Genomic DNA, 26,167 nt, shown 5'->3' with positions numbered 1-26,167 from the left:
GTGACCTCCCCGTGCTCCCTTTTACCGCTGGGCCGACAGGCGCCTCCGGTCGTCTCGGGCTTCCGGTCGCCTAGCCGGAAGGCTCTTGCGTCCCGTGCTCTGTCCCTGGCTGGGCCACCAAATAAAGTTTTTGAATTCAAAAGCACCCTTTCCCCCCCCCCTTTTTTTTCTTAAAGGCCCAGCTTTCTCTTTCTGGGCCCAGCGGCGGCGACGGTTGAACCCGGAGCGGCGCCGGCGTGTGGCGCGTGTCGCCAGCCATGGCCGAGTTCCCGGCGTTTCTCTCCGCTCAGGAAGTGGGGTGCGTCTCGCTTTTTCTCTTGCGCACTTCTGAGTTAAAGCCGGGTTGGGGCGGGGGGGGGGGAAGCTGTGGACGGTCGGGAGCGCCCGACCCCGTGAGGCTGAAAGTTCGAGTCCCGCCTTGGCTGTGAAGGAGCCGGCACGCCACACTCGCCAGCCTCAGGACCTGCCGTGTAGTTTTTTCCGTGCTGTCGCGTATTGCCAGCGCTTCGGAACCCGAGGCAGGAGGATTGCTGCGAGTTGAGGACAGCTCGCTCTAGTAATGAGTTCAAGACCACCCGGGGGTACATTAGGAAAAGCCTGCCTCAAACTAAACCAGCGAAGAGGAATAGCCCTGCGGGGGCTAAAATTTAAGACTCGGGTACTTCTGGTGTGGGTCAAACTAATACTCTCACAAAATTTAAAAATGCCATAAATCCGTGTGTGTGTCCGTCCGTGTCCGGCTGTGTATATGTGTCAGCGCACCGTTATTCTCAATGGCGGTTAGAGAACGGCTCTGTGGAGTTCGTTGTTTTTCATTTTCCTTTAACCTTCATAGAAGTTCGAGGAATTTAGAACTCAGGCGTCCAGATTTACCTAGTGCCATCAGATTTACCTAGTGCCGTCAGAAGTTGTTCACTAGTGGAAGCCTGCAAGTCTCATATTTACAGTTTTCTTCTGCGTACTTCTCATGAAGCTTATGTTAGGCAGAATAGGCTAACAAAGACAGCTAATAACAAAATGGAACAATTATATGTTGTATTGAAAGTTACTTAAGACATAAATTATTCACTGTTGGGATTTTCCACTTGCAAGGTTTTTAAAGTACTCTAGTGCCCTGGGAAAGCAAACCCGTGGGCAAGGGGGAATCACAGTACCCTTGGCTTGGAGAGCAAAGTTTTAAATGAGCAAGAATAATACAATGTCCATTTGCATTCTGAGCTTGACTGGCACAATAGAGGATGACTTCGAACTCCAGGTTCGAACTGCCTCCACCTCAAGTGCTGGCATTATAGAGGTGAGCCACCATACTAGGCTCCAAATTCATATTTGAAATATTTTTATTTTGGTTTCTTGAGACAGGGTTTCTCTGTTCAACAACTCTGGCTGTCCTGGAACTCACTTTATAGACCAGACTGGCCTTGAACTCATAGAGATCTGCCTTCCTCTGCCTCCCCCACATTCCCATGCTGGGATTAAAGGTGTGTGTCGCTATCACCTGGATAAAATACTTCTTTTTTTTTTTTTTTTTTTTTGGCTTTTTGAGACAGGGTTTCCCTGTAGTTTCTAGAGCCTGTCCTGGAACTAGCTCTTGTAGATCAGGTTGGCCTCGAACTCAGAGATCCGCCTGCCTCTGCCTCCCGAGTGCTGGGATTAAAGGCGTGCGCCACCACCACCCGGCTAATACTTCATTTTTAAATAATTCATGTGGCAGTCAGGTGTGACATCAGCTAGCAGTGGAGGTCAGAGGACGACTTGTGTATGGAGTCTGCTTTCTCCTTCCACTGCGGTCCTGGGGATTGAACTCAGGAGGTCACACTTGGAGGCAAGTGTTGTCCCCTGCTCTGCCCTCTCACCAGCTCTTGGAATGGCTTCTTCAAGATACTTAGATGTGGCCTTGCCTGGACATAGATTGCAGCCAGAGAGATGTGTCTGTGTCTCCAGGATTAAGCTATCATTGGGGAATCCTGCCTCTAGGAGCATCCTGGCTTCGTCCTAACCCAGGTCTCCCACCAGAGGCGAGCGGGACTTGGCGTGAAGGTGGGCAGTATAATAGAGAAATAAGGCTTTTCAGGCATCTCCAGAAAGGGCTGCCACTTTTTGTTTCTGCTGCCTTAGAAAGCCCACGTGTTGATCAGGCAGGTCCCTCTCCCCATCTTCTTTGACAGGAGTCCTGATGGCCAAACATGCAGTTCTGGTCCTAGGAAGCAGGCTCAGAGCTTCCTGGAGACTCACAGAGTCCAAGGAAGCCTTCTGAAGAAATGCTTATGCACAGCAGTTTAAAAAGTCAGAATAAGGCGCTTCAGTTTGCAGAAAATAATTGATTAAATTCAACAGATGATTTGGGCAGAGAAACTGACCAGCTAAGCCCTGTACCCCATTTTAAAAAGTTAGTGTTTCAGGAGCCAGGCAGAGAGCTCAGCCATCAAGAGCAAGTCCTGCTCTTGCACAGGACCCAGGTCTGGTTCCCAGTAGCCAGGTCTGGTGGTTCCTAGCTAACTGTAACTCCAGCTGTAGACCCCTGGTCCCGCAGGCACGTGCATATACCTCCTCCCACAAATAAAAGTGATAAGAATGGGATTGCATGTCCTTAAAGGAAAAATTATGTAAATCCTGTGTGTTTTTTTAAATGTCTAGTCAAGATGACTTTGTACTTTGATGCATGAGTAGGTTTTCCTCATCTGCATCTTGCTTCATTCTTGACACTTGTGTAAAGTCGCTACTTCTTCAGCAGGAAGGAAAGACTAGCATTACCATTGTTTAGGGTCGGTAATAGTTCTCTGTGTAGAAGAGGCAGTGGGGAAAACCTTTATGGGGAAAATGAAATAGCTAAGGGTTAGACAGAAGTGAGACAGATTCTCAGTCATTCTCACTGCTCTGCTTTCCAGGCCCGAGCACCCGGAGGCTCCTTTACTCCCATTTCCCTTTCCATCTTTCTAAGTAGATGAAATCCCTCATGATGGACCTGGAACCAGAGCCTCTTTGATTGAACTTACACATTATTGAAGTAGTTTCTGATTTAGGAAAAGAAAATGAACAGACAGAAAATGATTAAACAGTTCTGGGGCAGAACCTGCTTAGCTTCCATGACATTAGAGAGATTTTCAAATTTTCTTGTGTCTTTCTCCCTCTCTTTCTCCTTCCTTCCAGACTGGTCTTATGTATTCCAGGATGGCCGTAAACTATCGATCCTCCTGCCTCTAGGATCACAGTGGGTGCCACTGTGTTTTACCTGTGCTAGGGCTTCATTCACTCCTGCGAGACAAAGGCTCTGCCAGCTGAGCTACGTTTGCAGATCCGTATCTCTTTATAAAGCAGATAAAACTGGTTTGCCTTTAATAGTTATATACAAAGAAATTTGAGTCCAAATGAGGTGTTCCAGAAACTTGGGCATGTCTTCTAGTGTTAAAGATGCATGTGTGACTTTCAGATGCTAGTATCATATGTGACTCTCTCTTCTAGGTCATTTGCATATCTTACAATTAAGGACAGAACACCACAGATCCTAACCAAGGCTATTGATACACTGCATCGACATAAAAGTGAATTTTTTGAAAAACATGGAGAGGTAAGAATTATGTCTCAGCTTTAGTTTTGTGTTACTTCTTCATGAGAATTACAGTATTCGTGGAAGGTCGCAGCTCTCATGTAAACATTGGTATCTGGTGCACATACATACCTGCTTTTCTGTGTGCTGAGGTGGGGTAGCAGTCTGGTTTAAACAATGTGCTGTTTATTCTCACGAAACCTATGGACCCCTTGTTTTGTTTTCTGTTGTAAATGAAGTTGCTGACTTCTCTGAAGAGAAGCCTTTTTAGGTTTCAGACCTAACTGTGTTACAGGACTTGCTTTTCTAACCTGAGATCTTGATCAAGTGCAAACCTCACAGTGGAGGACGGTGTGAATTATGATTGATTGACGCTCAGTGTGATTAAAAGATTTGCTGACTGGAGTAGAATAAGACTTTAAAAGCCACCTTGCCTGTTCAATCAACGGGTGAGGAAAAAGCTTAAATAATTATTGTTATTGTCAATCAAAGCCTTTAAACCTATGGCTCCAGTAATCTCTAGATTGCTCAGTGTGCTGTAGACGGCTGCATAGACTACACCTGCTCCAGCTTCTTTTCCTTCCTTCCCATCTTTCTCTTTTGAGACAGGTTTTAAGTCACTAAAATCTTGAATGTTTGGATTACAGGTGTGGCCCACCACCTACAGATTATACACTACTGGAGAATGAATTTGGGGCCCCTCCCCTCCTTTTCACCCAGGACCTCTGCATGCTAGGCAAGTGCTGTACCAACTGAGCTGCATGCCAGGGCCTGTGCATTTCTTGAACGTGTTGAGCAGTGGTTAGTGACTTCTTTCTTTCTTTCTCTCTCTCTCTCTCTCTCTCTCTCTCTCTCTCTCTCTCTCTCTTTCTTTTTTCTTGCTGAGTTGAAATGGAACAAAGCTGCACACAGGTATTTTGAGTGTGTAGAATTATGTTTTTTGTTTTTTTTTTTTAAATCATCTATTTTATGTGCATGGGTGCTTGGTCTCTTGTATGTTTGTGTACCACATACATGCTGTGGTCATGAAGGTCAGAAGAGGGTATCACATCCCCACCCAGAAACTGGTGGTACATTTGGTTCTCAAAAGCCCACCTCCTAGACTGCCTGGTTGGTAGATGCTGAGTCTCTTGGGGATGGCACCAGGCCATCTGTCTCTGACTCTGAGCACAGTGTCTGGTACACACAGGACTCAGAAAAATGTTTGAACTGGAATGAAACAAGATAAGAAACAAGAATTGATGTTGTAGGATATTTGTTTATGCAAAGATGTGTTGTTTTAACTATGCAAAGATATGTTGTATTTGTTTATGTTGTGGAATATTTATTCTTAACTATGTAAAGAAGTGTTGCACTTGTTTATGTTGCAGAATCTTTGCTTAACTATTTAACCATGTGCTGCTGTTTTACCTTGCCTGCCTAAGGCACCTGATTGGTCTAATAAAAAGCTGACTGGCCAATAGCAAGGGAGAAGGTGTAGTTGGACCTTTTTCCATCCCACCTGCCAGCTCACAAATAACCACACCGAGACTTCTTACTTTGAAAGCTCAGCTAATGGCTTAGACTTGTTCCTAACTAGCTCTTATAACTTGAATTTCCTTATTTTTATTAATTTACTGTCCAATTTGTGGCTTTATCATCTTTACTCTGCACTGCCCTTGCTCTTTTCCTGCTTCCTTCACTCTGGTTGGCAACTCTCTGGGTCTCCTTTCTTAGTGTTCTCTCTGCCCTGAAAAATCCTGCCTAGCTATTGGCCACTTAGCTTTTTATTAAACCAATCATAATGACATATTTTCACACAGTGTACAAAATATTCCACAACAATAATGCTTTTAGTCTTATACAAATCTCAGCTGGGGCCCAGGTTTGGTGGTGCATGTCTTTAATCCCAGTGATTGGAAGGCAGAGGCAGGTTGATCTCTGAGTTCAAAGCTAGTCTGGCCACATGATAAATTTCAGTTCAGCCAGAGCTACACAATGAGACCCTGTCCCCAAGCAAACAAACAAAATCTCAATAAACTTGTCCTTAAATAATCAGTTCAAATTAGCGACCTTAGAGACTTGCAGGTGGCAAGGTCCTCTTTAGTATGGGAGCATGTGCTGGAGAGATGGCTCACTGATGAGGATTGCTTGCTCCTTAATCATGAGGAACAGATCCTACTTGATAAAACAAAAAAGATTTGGTTGTGGGTGGAGCGTAGTGGTTGAGTGCCTACCAAGCATGCATGAAGTACTGGCTTCCATTCTAAGCAGAGAGAGGAGGGAGTGAGGATGGACTGGCAAGGAGATGGAATTGAAGCAGCGGGGCCTCCTAATAATGATACTATAGAAACTCTCGGTCGAGCTTGATGATTTTTTTCCTCTATGTAACCCAGGCTGGCCTCAAACTCTCTATACAACCATGCTGGTCTTGGTCTGAAGGGGAAGCCCCACGTTGGGCGCCAATCTGTAGATGGAGCTGCAGTGCTGCGTCCCGCCACCCGGCTAGCTTTACACCTGAAATAATTACATGGAAACTGTATTCATTTAAACATTGCTTGGCCCATTAGTTTTAGCCTCTTATTGGCTAATTCTCATATCTTGACTAACCCATATTTAGTAATCTGTGTAGGTGGTGGCTTACCAGAAGAGCTCTTAACCTGTGTCCTACTCAGAGAGGAGAGGCGTGGCGACTGCCTATGATGACTGCCTGAAGCATCTGCCTGACTCTGCTTTCTTTTTCCCACAATTTTGTTTTGTCTATTCCTCCTACCTATGTTCTGACCTATCAGGCCAAGCAGTTTTTTTTTTTTTTTATTAATTAACCAATGAAACAACAGACATACAGATGATCCTCCTCCATCATTGGTCCTTGTGCCTTAGCCTCATAAGTGCTGGAATTACCGGAATGCCTTCTTCCTGCTTCAGCTGTTGTGATTTCCACAGGACATGCATCTTGCTGGTATAGAGTTACGGCACTGTACTGTGATCCCATCTTGTGTCTCCTCTCTGATGGGCCACAGGGTTAAGGCATCTGTCATTGATCTGGGACTTAATAGGGAGCCCTTGCTCCTATCTGTAGACTGGAGAGCTGTGGAGGGGGAGCTCAGGGAGTCCAGGTGTTCTTTCTAGTTCTGTCGATAGAAGGTGTACAAGTGGGAAGGCACAGGGCTGGTAGTGGCTCCCTTCCCTCAGTGCACTGATCAATGCACTTCTAAATCTTCTAAAAATGGCCCAGAGGCCAGATCTTAGAATAAGAAAGTTTAAGTCATGCCAAGGCCAAGATCATATAAAAGGCAAAATGTAATGTCTATAAAATCATATAAAAGGCAAAATGCAGGTTTAAAATACTGTGTTTTTCTTTCTTCACTTTAGGTCTGTAAAGATATGCTACCCTGAAGGAATATGCATAGATGTGTGCACCCACAAACACAGCCAAACTTTCTCGTTGTCCCTTTGTATTTTCACAGGAAGGAGTGGAAGCTGAAAAGAAAGCCATCTCTCTTCTTTCTAAATTACGGAATGAATTACAGACAGATAAGCCAATTATCCCCTTGGTTGATAATTGTGTTGACGCTGACATATGGAATCAGTACCTGGAATATCAGCGGAGTCTGTTAAAGGAGAGCGACGGGGAGCCTCGCTGGTTCTTCTCGCCCTGGCTGTTTGTAGAGTGCTACATGTATCGGAGGATTCACGAAGCCATCATCCAGAGGCAAGTTTACAGCTATTGGATAACAAGTGTTTAGTAATCAATGATTATTTTTGAATAGTTTAGCAGGGGCCAGCAAAATGGCTCAGCAGGTAAGGAGCTTGCTGCCAAAAGTGAGGGACCCACACAGTGGAAGGAGAGAACTGATCCTCAAAGTTGTCCTCTGACCTGACTTCCATGGGCATGCCTCATCGTGTGTACACCTCAATAAATGTCTTCCATGGGCGTGCCTTGTCGTGTGCACCCCTCAATAAATGACTTCCATGGGCATGCCATGTCATGTGTGTGCCCCTCAATAAATAAGTATAAAGAAAATAATTCAGCAAATAGTAAGGACAATCTTTGGACATTTCCACAAATGATTAAATAATATGATCTTAGTAAAGATTTTGTGTCTGTGTGTGTCTGAGCATACATGCCGTGCATGCGTGTGGAGTCAGAAGACAGCCTATAGGAATCAGTTCTGTCCTTCACACCCAGCCTTAAAAATTCTTACCAGAGACCTCTACAGTAAAAACAGATTTTACTGAGTAAAAAAATTGTTAATTTGAAATGATTACATAAAACAATTTAAGATGAATCTGTGTGTCGTGGTACATGCCTTTAATCACAACACTTAAGAGGCAGAGGCAGGCGAATCTCTGTGAGTTCAAGACCAGCTTGGTTTACATAATGAGTTCCAGCCAGGGCTGCATAGTGAGACTTTTTTTTTTTTTTAAATTAAAGTAGAACAAAGAAAGCAAATGCTTTATTTATAACAAGAATGTGCTTAGTCACTTTTCTCATTTTTGTGGCTGGGCACTTGCAGGAAGCAACTTACAAGGAGGGTAATACCGGCTGCAGTGCAAAAGCATGCGTCTGCTCATGGCCAGGAAAGTGTGCGGCATGAGTGGGCAGTGTGGGCAGCCGGGCACATCTGCAGGCAAGAGCAGGGAATGATGGAGCTGGAGCTCAGCTCACTTCCTCCTTTTCCTGCAGCACATTTAGGATGGGTCTGCCCAGCTCAGTTGACCTGATATAGATAATCTCTGGCAGACTTGTTCAGAGAGCTGCCTCCAAGATCAGTAGAAGTCATTACAAATAATATATCCGAACTTATTCCATGTAAGGAACTACCAAAATAGGGACTCTTGTCACAAACTGTCTTAGTCTTTGTTTTCTTTTTGTTTTAAAGATTTATACATGTTTTTATATGCACTACTTCCATGCAATTGCATATTTATATGTGTATATGTACAACATGTGTGTGTGTATGTATGCACTACTTGTGTGTTTGTATGTGTTTATATGCACTATTTGCATGTGAATGTGTGTATATCACTGCCTGTATGTGTGTATGCATTGCTTGTGTGTGTATGTACTACTTTCTTATGTATGTGTGTGCATTACTTAAGTGTGTGTGCGTGCTACTTGAGCATATATTTGTGTGCTTACTACTTGAGTATGTGTGTGTATGCATTACTTGTGTGTGTATATGTGTATATTCTACTTGAGTGTGTAGGTGTGTGTATACACTACTTTGTATGTGTGCACTAAAGTGTATATGTGCATAGGCACTACTTGAGTGTGTATGTGTGTGTGCTTACTACTTGAGTGTATAGGTGTGTGTTTGCACTACTTGAGTGTATATGTGTGTATGCACTACTTGAGTGTGTAGGTGTGTTATACACTACTTGTGTGTATATGTGTATGTGCTTACTACTTGAGTGTGTAGGTGTGTGCTTGCACTACTTGCACACTGGTGCCAGCTCAGTCTGGAGAGTGTCAGATTCCCTGGAACTGGAGTTCCTAGAGGTTGTAAGTCACCTGTTGTGGGTGCTGGGAGCAGAACCTGGGTCCTCTGGAAGAACAGAAGTGCTCCTAAACGCCGTATTTCTTCAGCCCTAGTGTTTTGTTTTTAATGACATAGAAAAGTCTGACTGCTACATATTCCAAAAAACCCTCTCACAGGTCACTTACCATACATATCTATGTGACATTTGCTCTCTGAAGCATAAGCAATCATGTATGTTCATACATGAGCTATGACTTTAATGAATGACTGTTAATTTAAAAACATGAACATGGGTAGCCAGACTTTTCTGTGGAGGGTTAGACAGTGTTTTAGCTTTGTGACTAAATGGTCTTTGTCATAGGGACACAGCCTTGCCACCATGATGTGCTACAGCCATAGCGCACAGGTCAGCAAGTGCTGTAGTTACAACCTTGGTTGCCGACACTGAGCTTCCTGTTCTCTGGGGCACAGAATGTGGCACACCCCGCTCCCTCCTTCTCTCCCTTCCTTTTTCTGTTAAGACGGGGCTGGCTGCCTAGAAATCATTATGACTCCCAGGTTGTCCCCAGACTCTAGGGAATCCTCCTGACTCAGCCTTCTAAGCACTGGGCTCATGGACGTAGGCTACTACTGCTTCTCTGTGCCTCACTGTTAACAGTTCTTGGTTTGTGGGACAAACCGGACAGGTCTCAGCGGGGTCTGTGGACTCTGGTTAGCTGTCCCCCACATTTGAACTTGTGTATCCAAAAGGCCCTGTCCTTCTAAATAACCTTGAGGGACTGACTGATTTCAATGACACTGTCATTGCTAAAAATATGTTTAAATTCTTTAAATTTATTCCAGAGCCTATTTCCAGTCCTTAAAAAGGAAAATTAGCTTTGTTATTTTTGACTCACTCCTCAAGTTTGTTAATCAAATGTTTTTACTCAGCTTGTTTGTGGTCTATTCTACTGATATTACTGAACGATTTTTTTTTTTTTTTTTTTTTTTTTTTTGGGACAGGGTTTCTCTTTGTAGCCCTGGCTGTCCTGGAACTCACTCTGTAGACCAGGTTGGCCTCAAACTCACAGAGATCCACCTGCCTCTGCCTCCCAAATGCTGGTATTAAAGGCATGCGCCACCACTGCCCAGCCACCAAGTGACTTGCCTGTTGCTGAAAGTAAACTGTGGAGAGATCCAGGGTCACTGACAGGGTGTTTAATAATATGCCACAGGTGCGGAAGAAAGTTCCCAAAGAGGAGCTGCAGAGCGCTCTGGCAGTGACAGCACCCTTGGAATAGAGGTGTGGCTTCCCACACTGCTGGTCAGAAGGAACAACCTTCACCTGGTACGTCATTTTAAAAACACAGTCTTGCTTGGTGCCGTGGTTTATGCCTGTAATCCCAGCACTCTGCAAATTGAGGAGGACTGCCTTGAGTTCTAGGCCAGCCTAGAATACAGAGTGGGAACCTGTTTCAAAAATAAAAGTCAGGCTGTGGTGGTGCGTGCCTTTAATCCCAGCACTCGAGAGGTAGAGGAAGGCAGATCTTTGAGTTTGAGGCCAGCTTGGTCTACAAAGCGAGTTCCAGGACAGCCAGAACTATTATATAGAGAAACTTGGTTTTGAAAAAAGCACCCCTCCCCCACCAAACAAACAAAAACAAACAAAAAACAACCAACAAAAAAGAAGTCATTACATAAAGCCCTGTGTAATTTTTAACCTAACATGGATGGCCTATGAAGAATGTTGTTAATTGCAAGCATCAGCTAATCAGGATGTCTTTTTAATTCCTGAACAGCAATCATTTTTGTACTTATATCTTGTTAGTTATTTTCTCACATAACTTCTCATGAAGCTGATAGAGCCACAACACAAACTGGGGAGTAAAATTTGACACACTCCAAATCTGTGCGTAAATGACCGCTTGTCGTTTGCTAGTATGTACGAGAGTATTAGTTGTGTTTTCTTCCCGTGCTCTGGTCCAGCTGTCTGGGTGATGACTGCGCATTCAGGGCTGTGTTTACTGTCAGGAGCCCTCCACATAGGGTATGAAAGGATCTAACATAGTTACCTTGTAATCTCGTTTCTCACTCCCGTTTGTGTCTGCTGGGTAAATGATTGTGGACACAGTCACTGTAATTGCTAGCTAGTTCTAGTAAAATAGTATGAGGAGTTTGAGTTTTGTTTTATTTTCTTTGAGATAAGCTCTCACTATAAAACCCTGGTCGATCTGGAATTCGCTCTGCACACCAGGTTAGCCTTGAACTCAGAGCTTTTGCCTTTGCAAAAAGGTGTGCACCAGCAGCCATGCTGGCCCAGGGATTTATTTTTGTATGATTGAATTTGTTGGTGCAGTGTCTGCTATCTGTGAGTGCTGGCTGTCAAGGTGGCAATGTATTCTTCCCATTAGGGAACTGCGTCACCCAGGTGAGGTTTTGTTGTTGTTTTTTCAAAGGGAAGGACTCACATAAATGCCACTCATGTTTTCTCCTACCTCAGCCCTCCAATCCACGACTTCGATGTGTTTAAAGAAAGCAAAGAGGAGAACTTCTTTGAGTCACAGGAGTCTATTGACGCCCTGTGTCTGCACTTGCAGCAACTGAGACCAGCCAGAGACCTCAGTGAAGACCAGCAGAAGGAGGAGTTTCTTAGACTTCTGCAGGTATCTGGATGGTTTTCATATTCAGTCTGCAAACAGTGCTGTGGGAATTAGTTTATACAAATGTCTATTAGTTTATGCAAAAATTTAGATATCAGTGACACCTGTATTATGATTATGGTTTTGGCTACTTTTCTTTCTTCTATTTGTTTTGTCTCTGAACTATCCTTTATGTTAGCCTGAGACTTAAAAAGAAAGAGAACACTGCACATCAGCTCATCCCTCTGTGCAGCTCACTCTGTCAGGAAATAGTTCTTTTTCCTGTGTCCTTTGTCCCAGAAGTAGACCAGACCCTAAAGGGAAAGGAGGTAGCTGTCTGCTGGCTCCAATTCAGGTGCTGTCCACATGGCTCCTGTTCCCCCTAGAGAAGGTCAGAGTTGTCTTCTCATATGGCCACCATGAGCCAGCGATTGGTATCCCAAGAGAAGTCTGAAGTTGTTTTAGTTTACAGGGAACAGCGATCTGTTTTCAAAGCATATAGCTCTGTGACTGTTCACAGAAATGATTTTGGACCTATTATGCCAAGCGCTTTCCTAGACACAGCAGCCATGGTTTTCTTTGTTTCATGTTGTGACAGAGTCTCACTCTGTAGCCCAGAATGGTAATTCATGCAGTGCAGCCGAGTCTGAAACTCAGCAGCCGCCTCCTGCCTCATCCTCTCGAGTGCTGGAATTACAAGTGGGAGTTGCCACTCCCGGCCTAGGACTTGGTGACCTGAGCTGGGATGAGGGGCGTGTGCAGGGCCTTGCCTCAGCTGGAGGCATTGTCACACAGCCACTGTACACGTGATCTTTGCAAACTGTAGGGAAGGTGCTTTGGACACTTTGGTTTTACATTTATTTATAGGGTGCGTGCTTACCACAGTGTGCACATGGAGGTCAGAGGACAAATTGCAGAGCTTGTCTTTCCTCCTACCATGTGGGTTCTAGGGACTAAATCGAGGTCATCAAGCTTGGTGGCAAAAGCTGTTACCTCCTGGGCCATTTTACCAGCCCCATTTTAGGTTTTATTTTAGCCTTATGCCTTAAAAAAAAAATCATCAATTGATCTTTTTTAAAAACAATGATGCACGTGGTTGAAAATGTATCATCTCAATTTGAGTTTTTCCTTTCATTTATTTATTAATAGAGACGGCCTTTCATGCTGTTCAGGCTGGCCTTGAACCCCTTGGTGTAGACTTTTTATTTTGAATGTAGACATTATTTTGTTTGAGCCTCCTTAAATAGCTGGGAATATACCACATGCCACCAGATTTAGGCACTTTCCTAATTTTAAAAATTATAGCCAGCATGGTGGTGTTATACACCTTTAATCCCAGCATATGGAAGGCAGAGGCAGGAGGATCTTTGTAAGTTCAAGGACAGCCAGGGCTGTATAGTGAAAACCTATTTCAAAATGTGTGTTTCAGAATATATATAGGAGAGTGGAATCTCTCTAGGATAATATTTATTTTATGTATGTATGAGTGAGTGAGTATATATAATATACTATGTTATGCAATAGCACCAGATTGCTCAGAGCTGGATGGAGTTAGGTGTCTGTGGACTCTGGGTTTGTTATGTAAGTGCTGGGAATTGAACTTGGGTCCTCATGTTGCACAGCCAGTGCTCTTAGCTACTGAGCCATCCCTGTAGCCCCTTGAGTAATTTTTTAAACAAAGTTTTATTGGAGTACAGTTAACATTTTTATGTTGGCTGTGGTAACTTTGCTTTCTAACCGCTAGAGCTGGTGGTTATTACAGAGACCCTGTGGCCCATGGCCTTTTTTGTGGCTATGCTGGGGTTGAACTCAGGCCCTTAAATGTGCTAGGCAAGTGCTGTGACCCTGAGCTCCACCCCACTGAATGCTTCTGTAGTCAAGACTGTGGTGTACTATGACAAGCATTACCCCAGTCCTTAGGAGGGCAGAGGGCTCTGTTCTCATTCCCTTGCAGAACCTGGACCTTAGGGACATGAATTTGCTGGTGATCTGTAATCAAAGATGTTGGAGTTTGAACACAGGTCTGACTCTGAGCCTTCAGTCCTGGTCATGGGATTTTTTTTTAAGCTTAAAAAACATAGGATTACATGTCATTTTCTAAAAATTAGCATCGGGCATTACTTTAGTATCCAGTTAAATAATAAGCAAATGACTACATAGGGCCTGTGGTTAACTTCACCTGTCGTAGGGTTGGGTCTGGAGACATCGCTCCATCCAGTTTCCATTAGCAAGCAAATAGAGGAGCTTGTTTCAGACATGCCCTCCCCCTAAGGTCATCAGTCACTCTCGGACATGCCCTCCCCCTAAGGTTATCAGTCACTCTCGGACATGCCCCCCTGTAGTTGTATAATCGGTACAAAGAAGCAGTGTGATTTGGAGATGTGGAGAAGAAAGGGACTTTGCTTTTCCTCTTGATTTCATAGCATCTGATGGCATTTTAATATCTTTGTATTTAAGTAAGGAATGCAGGTACTATATTGCTTAAAATTTTCATATATTCACTAAAATATCATTGTTTTACTTTAGTACAGGATCATATAAATACATTCTGTGCCATTGAAAAAAATGTAGATTTAGTATACATTTTAGGAATTTCGTAAAGATACTATGAATGTTTTGGGTGCCTTCCTGTACAGTGGAGTTTTTCTTGGTTATGTAAAAGAGTAATGGCCTTCTTTTCCCCTTTCCATTTCAGATCTCCCTCTGGGGGAATAAGTGTGACTTGTCTCTGTCAGGTGGAGAAAGCAGTTCCCAGAAGACCAATGTCATCAACTCTTTGGAAGGCCTGAAACCATTCATTCTGATAGATGACACAGAATCTCTTTGGACATTGCTCAGTAAATGCAAGAAAACAGCAGAGACATCCGTAGTTAGAGTAGACATTGTTCTGGACAATTCTGGCTTTGAACTTGTTACAGATCTAGTATTCGCTGACTTCTTGTTATCCTCTGAGTTAGCTACTGAGATTCATTTTCACGGGAAAACTATCCCATGGTTTGTGTCTGACGTTACTGTGCGTGACTTTAACTGGACGGTTGAACACGTGAGGAGTAGTAACCAGAAGCCCACGTCCGCCTGTGGTGCCGACTGGGCAGGCCATGTTGGGAGGGGCAGATGGACTTACCATGATCACATATTCTGGACTCTGCCTCACCCATATTGTGCGATGCCCCAGGTCGCCCCTGATTTGTATGCTGAACTACAAAAGGCATGCCTTGTTTTATTCAAGGGGGATTTGAATTATAGGAAGTTGATGAGTGACAGAAAGTGGGAGTTTACCACTCCATTCCATCAGGCCCTGAGTGGCTTCCACCCTGCACCTCTGTGTAGCATACGAACATTAAAGGCTGAGCTGCAGGTGGGTCTCCAGCCCGGGCAGGCCGAGCAGCTCATGGCGTCCGATCCCCACTGGCTGACCACTGGCAAGTATGGGATATTTCAGTTCGATGGTCCCCTTTGACTGTGCCCCCAAAAAAGCAGTGCATGGATCTAGTCCTGCTTCTCATCAGCCGCAGGCAACCCCATTTCTCAGCTCCTGTGCCACCTTACATGGTAGATGGCGGAACAGTTTCCCCGCTGTCGTGTTTGGGAAGACGGGTCTTTAAGCTAGTTACACTCTGCTGGAATTTTAATCACTATTGCAAGTTAAATGCATACGTTTACGTGGTTTTTAATGAACTCATTTTTAATTGCAAAGAATGCAAAATAAAAGTGAATTCTGCTTTTTAAGTTTGTTAACCTTATTTTTTCCTTCCTTAAATAGACTGATTATTTAATATTCTAAGAAGACTAAATATTATTTAACTTAGTTTTGGCTCTTGCATTAATGGCCTAGTGAGCATATGCCTGGTAACAGCCCTGCAGAGAGGCATGTCGTGATGCTCGAACACACAGACAGAATTACCTCAGACTGAACTACCGCCTGCTATCCTGCATGCGTCTAAGGCTTAAAGCCTGTTTCCTTGCCTGACTTGTATTTTGATTGACCTGGGATGTGGGTCAAAGCACAAACTGAACATTGTGAAAGAGCGGTTTCTGACTAAGGACAAATCCAGCCTTCCTGTTCTTAGATTTCCACGCAGAAGTCTCCACACAGGTGTCTAGATGAGCACAGCTTCCATCTGCAGTAGCACAAGAGTGTGTCAGGTGGAAAAGCTTGTTTTGCATTCTTTTAGATACTGCCAGTCCGAGCCCATTCTTTATATTACACTTGTATTGTTCCTGACCTCAGCCAGAGTCTGCAAGTTCATGCTACTTCGGTTTTGAAACAAATTGGAAACAAAGCAGGAAATGTTTTTGTGTACTGGAATAATAAATGAATTTTACTGAGAAGTCTCACTGGTTTTGCTTTCTTTCAGGACAGGTGGAAAGGAGAAGATTGACAATGAGATCTGCATTGTATACGTAGTGTGTATTTTGACTGTTACCTAAAGCTGTTGTGAGATCGTGGGACGTAGATGAAGTTAGACCCTGCTCTTGCTCAGTCTTGGGATTCTTGCAAGATGCTTAAAGCCATCTGGGATGTGCTGCTTCCTGTTCACAGGTCGGTTTTAAGCATCAAGTCATTGAAATGCTCAGCAAGTTGTAACTGCAGAACCTGACGTTCAGAATGAGATGCTTTGACTGGCTTCATGGCAGTGACGTGAGCGGTCATACACCACACTTTGTGTTCGCTGTTCTGGTGTCCCCTACTTTTGCTCTGTGGTTTATGAAGAACACACATTGTAATGTTTGAGAAAGTGGTTCAGCCCAACCCCCTGCAAGGGAGAGCCAGAGAAGAAAGGGCCATCCAGGAGAGTAAGTTCAAGATGGAGTTCTTACGGATGCGTAGTAGGAAACGGTACCTTCCTGTTAGTTGTTTTTTCATTGTTTGAGACAGATTCATTCTGTGTAGCCTAGGGTGCCCTTGAACTCTCTGTGATCCTCCTGCCTCAGCCTCCCAAGTAGTGGTGAGATTACAGACATGAACTAATGATTCCCCCCCCCCCAATTTTTTTAGTACTTACTATATTGCCAAAGTTGGCCTAGAACTCTTTTTTGTTTGTTTAGGTTAGTGTCTCTCTGTAGTCCTGGCTGTCCTAAACACTGAGCCAGGCTGGCCTTGCCCAGAGATCTACCTGCATCTGTCTCCTGGCTGGAATTAAAGACATGCGCCTCCATACCTGGCTAGTCTAGAACTCTTACCTGTAGTGCAGGTTGGTCTCAAACTTATCGTCTGGCCTCAGCCTTCCAAGTGCTAAGATTGCAGGTATGTTTGGTACACCTGTTTACCAGTTAATTTTTAAAACAGCTTTATTGACGTAATTAGAAATGATTTAGTCGAAGTGCACAGTATTTTAGTACACATAAGCTTGCGCAGTTATCTTTGCAACAGACCAGGACATTTGTCACCCCTAAAATAGATCCAGCACCGTGGAGAACACTAAATTCTGTGTATTTGTTTACATACTCTGGGCATTTAATATAAATAGAATAATAAAATGTGTGGCCCTTTGTGACTGGCTTCTTTGAGAGGATCTTTAGTGGTCGCAGTTCTTGAGTGCTTCCCCTTGTCACAGTTAAACAGTGCTCCAGTGCACAGGAATGCCACATTTGACTTGCCCATCGCCGTTCTTTCTCTTTTTTTCTCCCTTGTTTATTTTATTTTAATTTGTTTGTTTTCAGATAGGGTCTCACATTGCCCAAGCTGGCACTGAACTTGCTATGCAGCCTAGGACGCAAACTAGTGATCTCTGAGCCTCCACCTTCCAAGTGCTGGGATTACAGTGATAGGCTGGCCCAGAGTTTCCATTTGCTCACTCAGGATGCTGTTGCTATGGCTACTGATGGACCAATACTGGAGTTTCCTGTTTTCTAGGTAGATATTGAGGAGTGATAGTGCTGGGTTATGTAGTGGCTTGAATGTTTTGATTGACTGCCAGAACTTTCTCAAATGTCACTGCTTCATATTTGCTTCAACAGTGCATCAGGGCTCCAGTTGGCCACACCCTTGTTAGCACCCAGCACGGCTGATGCTTTTGATTATATCCATGGTGTTGGGCATTGAATGAATGATGAGCTTACTGACCATTTCTATATTTCTTTGGGTCTTAAGTTTGAGGAGAGCTGGGACTATAGATACTAGAGTTCCAGACCAGCTGAGGCTACACAGTGAGGCCCTGTCTCAACAACAAAAAACTGGACCAGGAAATTATCTTACCAGATAAAAGATTGGTAACCTGTCATTCTCTAGGTTATCCATTTTACTTGTTTTAAAAAAAAAATTTTTAAACAGTGTTATATGACTCAGGTTGGCTTGGCACTGGCCATGTAACTCAGGTTATGACCTGTAGGTAGAGTTTTTCTTTGGGACTGCAGGCTCCCAAATAACCACATAGAGACTTAACTATTAATTATAAATGCTCTACCAATAGCTTAGGCTTATTATTAACTAGCTCTTACAGCTTAGATTAACCTGTATTTCTTACCTATGCTCTACCACGTGATGAAACCTTTTTCAGCTTAGCATGTTCTGCTTCCTCTGTGTCTGGCAGTTGGCAACTTTACTCCCCTTCTTCCCCATGCTCTTTTTTTCACAAGTCACACATTTAATTATGTGAAGGTGTGTTACATTGGTTTGTGCTGCATTTGTTTTAATTATGTAAAAATGTCTTGCATTTGTTTCCCCTTGTCTGCCTAAGGCACCTGATTGGTCTAATAAAAAGCTGACTGGCCAATAGTTAGGCAGGAGAGGGATAGGCGGGGCTGGCAGGCAGAGAGAATAAGTAGGAGAAAGTTAGGCTCATAGAAGGAAGGGACTAGAGAAGGAGGGAGAAAGAGAGGGAGATGCCAGGCATAAGCTATACAGAAGGAAAGAAAGGTAGAAAACCCAAGGCAAAATGCAGATGAAGAGAAACAGGTTAAGTTCTAAGAGCTAGTGAGACAAGCATAAGATAAGGCCGAGCATTCATAACAGAGAGGTCTCTGTGTCATGATTTGGGAGCTGGTTGGTGGCCCAAAAGAAAGCCTTCTACATGCACCTTTCAGTCTCAGGGTATTCTTTCCAGAGTCTGGGTAGAGGGTTCCACCACTGGCAGAACGGCGACTGAATGGCTTGTGTAACCCCATGCATCCTTAGGCATCATTTTTATTATCTGTTTGTGCCTTCTGCACTGGCCGACAGTGGTTGTTTGAGCCTTTGAACATGATGTGCTACAGCTGCTCTTTCCTGGTATTGAGGCTCAAAGCAGCACGACTCAGGTCAAGACCGTAGCTTTATGTGATGGGGTCATTTCAAGCTAAGCATGGCCTGAAGACTACATATTACATATGAGACTAAGCCAGAGCAGGCCTCTTCTGCTTTCATAGGATGTGGAAAGAGTCTGTTAATGGCACCAGCCATGATAATTTTGTAGTCTGTCTTATTTTGCTCAATATGATGATCTTCACATCCATTTTTCATTTTTTTCTGTAGTTGAATAAAACGCCATTGTATGTTAACCATGTTTTCCTTACCCATTCTTCTGTTTATGGGTACTTGGTCTTATGGTATAAGTTGGCTATTCTGAATGTTGAACATTTCCCCCACATATTTATTAGCCCTCGACTCTTTTTTGTCTTCTTTGAGACAGAGACTTACCATGTAGCTCTGATTGTCCAAGAACAGCCTGTAGATCAGGCTGGCCTCAAATTAATTCTCAGAGATCCTCCTGCCTCTGTCTCCTTAGTTCCAAGACTAAAGGTGTGCATAACCATGCTTAGTAGCCCTAATGGCATCCTACTAGCCATTAATTCAACACCCAAATTTTGAGGGAGACACATTTAAATCATGATACCATTTCCTATTAATTGTGCGGCCCAAATCATAATCTCAAGAAATACTGTGAAACCAGAAATTCTTTCTGGTTTGTTTGGGCTATGTTAATCTCAACAGCAGATTATATTAGGGAAGCTATAAACACGGAAAAACCTACTAGCATTCTGGTATCCACTTATGGTCATCAGAATATTACATCAATGCTGATTTATTTTTCTTCCTTAATAACCTATAGTCAAAGAACCTCTGTGGTTCTGCAGCCCATGCAGAGACCGTCCAATCTAATCTCTTTTCCTTCTGCTTTTCTTTTCGAGGCATCCCATTTCCCTGCTCAGTTTCTTGAGTATTTCTTCACTCCATCTCTAGACTGTCCACAAAATAAACAAGGGAACCAGTTCATCCCGAAGAAACTTCTCACAGGTGGATTGCAGGAGTTGCCCACCTCCTGGGACAGCCAAGGCCTGCGTCTTTGGTGACTTCAGTTCTGCTGGAATTTAATTCAAAATTTAGGCCAAGGGGGAGATCTGTTTGCGCAGTGGAGTGGCTGGATTGTGCACAGAGATTTCAGCAAGAGAGGCTAGCAAAGCATGATTTTCATTTTGGCTGCAAGCATGCTTGTGTTTTCAACTTTAAAATGACTACAGTGGCACTAGCCATCTGCCATGGCGATGAGGGCAAGCAGAGTATAGAGGTGCATGTCCTCATCCATTTTGGGGACTTAATTCCTGCATAGATTGCTTGCAACAACATATTACAATGATTTGTTGTTAGGCAGACTGGAAACTAAAATTCAGGAAGAGGGAAAATATCAGAAAACAGTCACATTGTCGAAAAATCTTTCTATGAAAAAGAAATAGCTTCTCATTCATACAGCCTTTGCTTGGATGTTACACATAGTAAATTAAAGGAAAAGAATAATACTATAAACTTCCCCTAATGTATTAATTGTGGATGTAACAAGTGATTTTTTAAAAACACAATTGAATGGACTTGTTGGCATACAAAAGAGTTCCACAACTCTTTTAGCCCAGAATGGAGTATAACAAAACTTTATTTGGGGATAAATTCACAGAAAGAGTCCTCTGTGTGCACTGAAACTGAATCCAGCAGTCAAGAGGCCCGCACACACTTTTCATCTTCATTTATAGTATGAGACCACTCCCAGAGTGGGCTGATATCTTAAAGGCTATTGGCTGAAAGAGTTCCCATAGTACCTCCCCCTTTTGTCTAAATAAGAGAGTTCTACGCCTAATACAAAACTATATACAATAAGAACAAATACCAAGTGTATTTTCCAGGGAAAAGAAGAGGGAAAACATATGTAAAAATTAGAATTACAACCAATATGAACAGTATCAAACAAATAACATACGCTAAATGTTTCAATAGTTATCCTATCCTAAGGAGTCTAAGTCTTATATTAAAAATGACTTGGCTAAGTCATGAGAGGAAAGTAACTGTGACTATTTAGTCAACCCTATCAAAGACCTGGGAAGGGAATAATATTACTTGAGTAAACAGGAAGTGCAATCAAGCAACTTCCAAAGGGTGCAAGAAATGACAAAGATAATTGGCTACCTGGGCAATCACCCAAAATCTCATTTGCAACGTTGGGGCAACCAACTTTGGCTGAGTAACTGACAGACCATTTTCAAATTTAAATTTAAAAACCTTTTGACCCTGTCTTGACAAGGGTTGCAGTCTTTTTGTTGTATCCTGCTGTCCACTGTGCATTTTGTCAGTGGTCGAGGCAGGGGCAGTTCTTTGCCCAAAGGTCAGTTTTGTCAAGAAGAAAACAAACTCCAAGTGGAGTGTCTTCAGTGCCCAACATTCTCTCCGGAATAGATCAGTGCTGCCAGAAGCAATTGTGTCTATGTCAACAGAATCCTAAGTTATTTAAATACCATATTCTACAGCTCTTTGAAATGTTTGAAGACTACTATCTATGTGGAATACAATCTCTCTGCAGCTAAAGAACCTGAGTAGTCTAACTAAGGCTTCATATTAAGAAATTAAACAATATTTAAATAACTGCAGCAAATGAGGACAATGAACTCAAAATATAAACAATATATAAGTACCTTGGTCAGAGGTAGAAATGTATAGTGCAACATGATAAATATATACAAAATATCTTAAGCAGAGGTAGAAACATGCATGCATGCATGCATGCAATATGACAAAAATAACTTGGCATAGGTGCACAAATAATATAAACGGATAGGAGCATATTTAGTTTAACAAATATAATTTGAATTTGTATCAATATATAAGAATCTATACCAATGTAAATTGTCTATAAATAATAGCTCATAAATAATCTCACTATTACTTACTATTATTATTAATGTGCTTAAGCTCACACTAATCTACCTGTTATCCCATTCATTCCTCTTTATTTATTTTTTTCAAGAGAGATCCCTGAGTCAACTTTATTTCCACTCCCCACCCTATACCAGTTATAATCAACCCCTAATAGCTGTTCCTAACCCTGAGGACAAACTTTGTTGGGAGAGGGGACATCGTTTTCTAGAATTACTTCTAGTTGTCATGGGGGCAATGCTATTTCTATGGGATTCTCTAAAAACTAAAATAATGGTTAAGTTTCAGGATTACTGTCTGGTATAATTGCAGATAGTCTCTGAGTAGTTGGTAGGGTTTTTCTGTTGGGCACCATTTTGTAATTGGAGACGGCTCATTTATTTCCCATCTGCACAAACCTGAATAATCACAAAGAAACTATAAATTAATTACAACATTGTTTGGGTGATGACTCAGGAATATTTCTAGCTAGCTTTTACATCTTAAATTAACTCATTTCTATTAATCTGTGTATTACCATGAGGCTGTGACTTACTGGAAAGATTCAGGGTGTCTTCCTCCTTAGGCAGCTACATGGCGTCTCTCTGACGCTGCCTATTATCTCTATATTTATGTTCGAATTTCCCACCTGGCTTTACTCTGCTAAGCCATTGGCAAAAATAGCTTCTTTATAAACCAATGGTAATAAAACATATTCAGAGAATACAGAAGGAAATCCCACATCATCTATTTAAAGGAATAACTTTCTGGACTATCTTCATTTATAAAGACACAAATTGAGCTAGACAGTGGTGGTGCATGCCTTTAATCTCAGCATTTAGGAGGCAGAGTCAGGTGAATCTCTGAGTTTGAGGCCAACTTGGCCTTCATTGGAAGTTTCAGGATAGCCAGGGCTACACAGAGAAATCCTGTCTTGAAAAACCACACACACACACACACACACACACACACACACACACACGACACATCTGAGAGGTGGTGGTGCATGCCTTTAACCCCAGCATTCAGGAGGCAGAGGCAGGTGGATCTATGTGAGTTTCAGGTCAGCCTGGTCTACAGAGCTTGTTCCAGGACAGGCTCCATAGCTACACAGAGAAACCCTGTCTCAAAAAACAAAGCAAACAAAAGAAGACAGAAATTGGGCTTGGTGTATCTCTAAATCAGGGACTCTTACATTGGTGTTCGAGAGGGTCAGTGGGGAGCATTCAAGTACAATGGTTTATAAACTGCGGGGGTGGTGAGTCTATACTTTTAATATCCTCTAATTAAGCTGTAGTGTTGCAGACCTCAGCACAAGCAGTCATGTGTCACATCAGATGACAGTTCCTTCAGCCGTCCTTCAGTGCTGATTCCTCACTGTGTCTCAGTCAGAACCGTAGGTCCATTCTTAAATTGATTTAAAGCCTTTAAACATTTATTTGGAGAAGTCCAAATTACTGTACAAAAGCAGCTAAAAATCTTATTTTCCCCCCTTTTCTCTCCATATTTCCTTTCTTTCCATTCATGAAGTTGTTGAAAAGAACAGCTGGGTTTGTTTTGATTTCTATTTATTTATCTGTTTGGTGCTAGCGCTAGACTCCAGGGTCCTTTTGCTCACACAAAGCACACACTGTGCCATTGACTCACATCTCTAGCCCTCCCCACCTCACACATTGAGGGGACAGATTATAGTGTGTTTTTCTTTTTATCTTGAATCTCAATAGAAATGCTTCTCAAATGAATCTTTAAAATAAATGATTTTTTTTGAGATAGGATTTCTCTTTGTAGTTCTAACTGTCCTGGAACTCACTATGTAGACCAGACAGGCCTCAAACATAGAGGTTCACCTGTCTCTGTCTCCCAGGTGCTGGGATTAAAGGCATGCACCACCACTACCCAGCAAATGAAAGATTCTTATGTATGCATACACAAGTCATTAGGTTTTGTTTGTTTATTTGTTTGAGATAGGGTCTTCCTCTGTAATTCTTCGTGGCCTGTAACTGTCTGTGTAGCTCAGGATATTCTTAAGATTACAGTAATCCTCCTGTCTCTGTCTCCCAAGTACTGGGATTACAAGTGTGTGCCACTAACCCTGGAATAAATTTTGTTTTGTTTTGTCTTGATTTTTTATAAAAACCAAAAAAAAAAAAACCCAAAAAACCAGGCATGGTGGTACATTTCTATGACCTCATCATGTGGGAGACTGAAGCACTAGAACGGCCATGAGTTCAAGATCAGCCTGGACAATACAGCAAGATCTTGTCTTGAAAAACAAAACCAAAGTTGAAGTGGAATCCCAAGTAGAGGTGTGTCCCTACAAGTAAGCATCCGGGAAGGGCAGGCAGGACCATCAGTAGTTGGAAGCTAGTCTGGACTACATGGTGAGTTCCAAGCCAGCCTGGGCTCTATGAGACACCGTCTCACAAATGATATAAGTCAGTAAAAAATAAAAGAACATGAAAAAGGCAAGCAAAGTATGGAAAAGCCCCAAATGGAATGGTTTTCCTATTTAGAACCTAGAACCAAAATTCACGAAAGAATATTCCATTCATTTTTTTGGCTTTCCTGTCTGGAAGCACATAAAATGCATCAGACACAAAATGTGCGGATACCATGTATGAAGTTCTGCATTGCAGGCAGAGTATTAAACACCTTACTCATAATGTGGCAGAATAAACTAATACAGATACCTACAGCTACTGCAGGCAAATATACTTATTATAGATGGCTTTTACAGACATCAAATGGCAAGAGTGTTTGTTGTTGCTTTGAAGCCAGGTCTTACACTGTAGCTCAGGGTGGCCTAGGACTCATTGTATAGCCTAGGCTGATCTCAAACTTGTAACAGTCCTCCTGTCTCAGCCTTTGGGGGGCTGGGATGATGACCATGAGTTATCGCGCCCAGCTGAAACAGGATTTTAAGTTACAGGCACAAGGTTATCTAGTTAGTCAGTGAATCAAAATTTAAACTCCACTCTGCTGGAATTCAAAACGCTTGTTTATATCTTTCTGAGTTACTTCATTTTAGCATAATTTATAGCCATGTGATTATTTTCAACGAGTAAATACACTAACAGCAGCAACAGGAGGCAGGGTTCTGGATGTAAGCTGTACTATGAATTTCAAATACATCACAGGGGGCTGGAGAGATGGCTCAGCAGTTAAGAGCACCAGCTGCTCTTGCAGAGGACCCAGGTTTAATTCCCAGCACCCACATGGCAGCTCACAACTGTCAGAGAGTCCAGTTCCAAGGGATCTGATACCTTCACACCAATGCATATAATAAAGTTAAATAAAAAAATGTTCAGCTACATCTCAGCCTCCCAAGTTCTGCAAGAAAGATCAATGGTGGACAGATGGAGGCTGTTTTTTGTTAATGTTGCAGTTAGCATCACTTGGCACATTCAAATTCCTGGATTTTTACAATGAGCTGAAGACCACATGAGATACCACCCTTCTGTAAGATCTTCAGTGTAGAGAGCCCCAACATGAACAACTCCCACGATGAGAAGACATGGCTCCTAGTTCAGGCCACAAGCAGCTGGAAGCTAGTGGGGAAGAAAAGGGAAATTATTTGGGGGGACAGATGGAAGCATTTGACAAAGATGAACTGGCACACTCTTCTAACCAAAGGGATGCTAATAAAACTTGTTTTGCTTTCTTGGTGAGATCCAAATTTTGCTCATAAAACGATCCCAGTTCTAGCTTGGTCTTTGACAACATTCCCAACAAATTATTTAAAATTAAATGAGGTCCATTTTTATGTTCATCTCTGAAGGAGACTTGCATGTTTCCATTTCCTTTGATTCTCAAACAGAGATCTTGACTTGAGCTGCTGAAGCCCTAGTAACTCTGGAAAATGCACCTGGCCATTACCAACTCAGGGTTGAGAACTTGGCAAGGATTCAAGTCCTACCCCAATACTAATTAACATTGCCCTTTCAGATAGCATATCTGGCTTCAGTGTTCAGTTATTTTTATACTTAAGGTCCTTTATCCATAAACACTAAAGTCACTTTTAGCTCTGGCAATAATTTTAGTGTCCACTTGCGTGTGTGTGTATGTGGTTGTGGTGTTTTTTCCCCCTTGGTTCTTTCTTTTTGTTATGCAGCAAACCGGACGATCCTGTTAAATTTTTTTTGCTTGAAAGTTGGTACCTAATAAAAGAAATTCCACATCCTCTTCCCTACTTAGTGTCATTTTTCTTCATGGAAAACCCCTGTGAGATATATGGTGATTGGTGGTGTCAATGTGTCAGAAATTGTGGATGTATCTGTGGATTATCTTGATTAAGCAAATTATGGTGGGAAGGGGCCTCTCTACCACTCTAGAGGCTGTGGCACCCGGGAGAATGGAGCCAATACACGAGGCAGACTAAAGTCTCACGCAATAGCCGATTTTATTCAAAACACGAGACAATGTATAGTCTGAGACTTTAGAAGAG

At 42.6% G+C, this 26,167-nt stretch overlaps 1 protein-coding gene across 1 annotated transcript; it reads left to right on the top strand.

Annotated features, from left to right (window-relative positions):
* The first annotated feature begins 181 nt into the window (after nt 1–181).
* On the top strand, nt 182–15,959 carry Armt1 (acidic residue methyltransferase 1). Its single transcript, XM_038339257.2, has 5 exons — nt 182–298; nt 3,460–3,565; nt 6,994–7,238; nt 11,489–11,651; nt 14,323–15,959. Exons 1-5 carry the CDS (start codon nt 258–260, stop codon nt 15,085–15,087), a joined length of 1,320 nt encoding a protein of 439 aa, XP_038195185.1. The 5' UTR covers nt 182–257; the 3' UTR covers nt 15,088–15,959.
* The last annotated feature ends 10,208 nt before the right edge of the window (nt 15,960–26,167 follow it).

Source organism: Arvicola amphibius, chromosome 8 (assembly GCF_903992535.2).
Source record: "Arvicola amphibius chromosome 8, mArvAmp1.2, whole genome shotgun sequence".
NCBI lineage: Eukaryota > Metazoa > Chordata > Mammalia > Rodentia > Cricetidae > Arvicola > Arvicola amphibius.
Note: the sequence above shows the minus strand (reverse complement) of the source record. Positions and strands in the feature narration are given on the sequence as shown.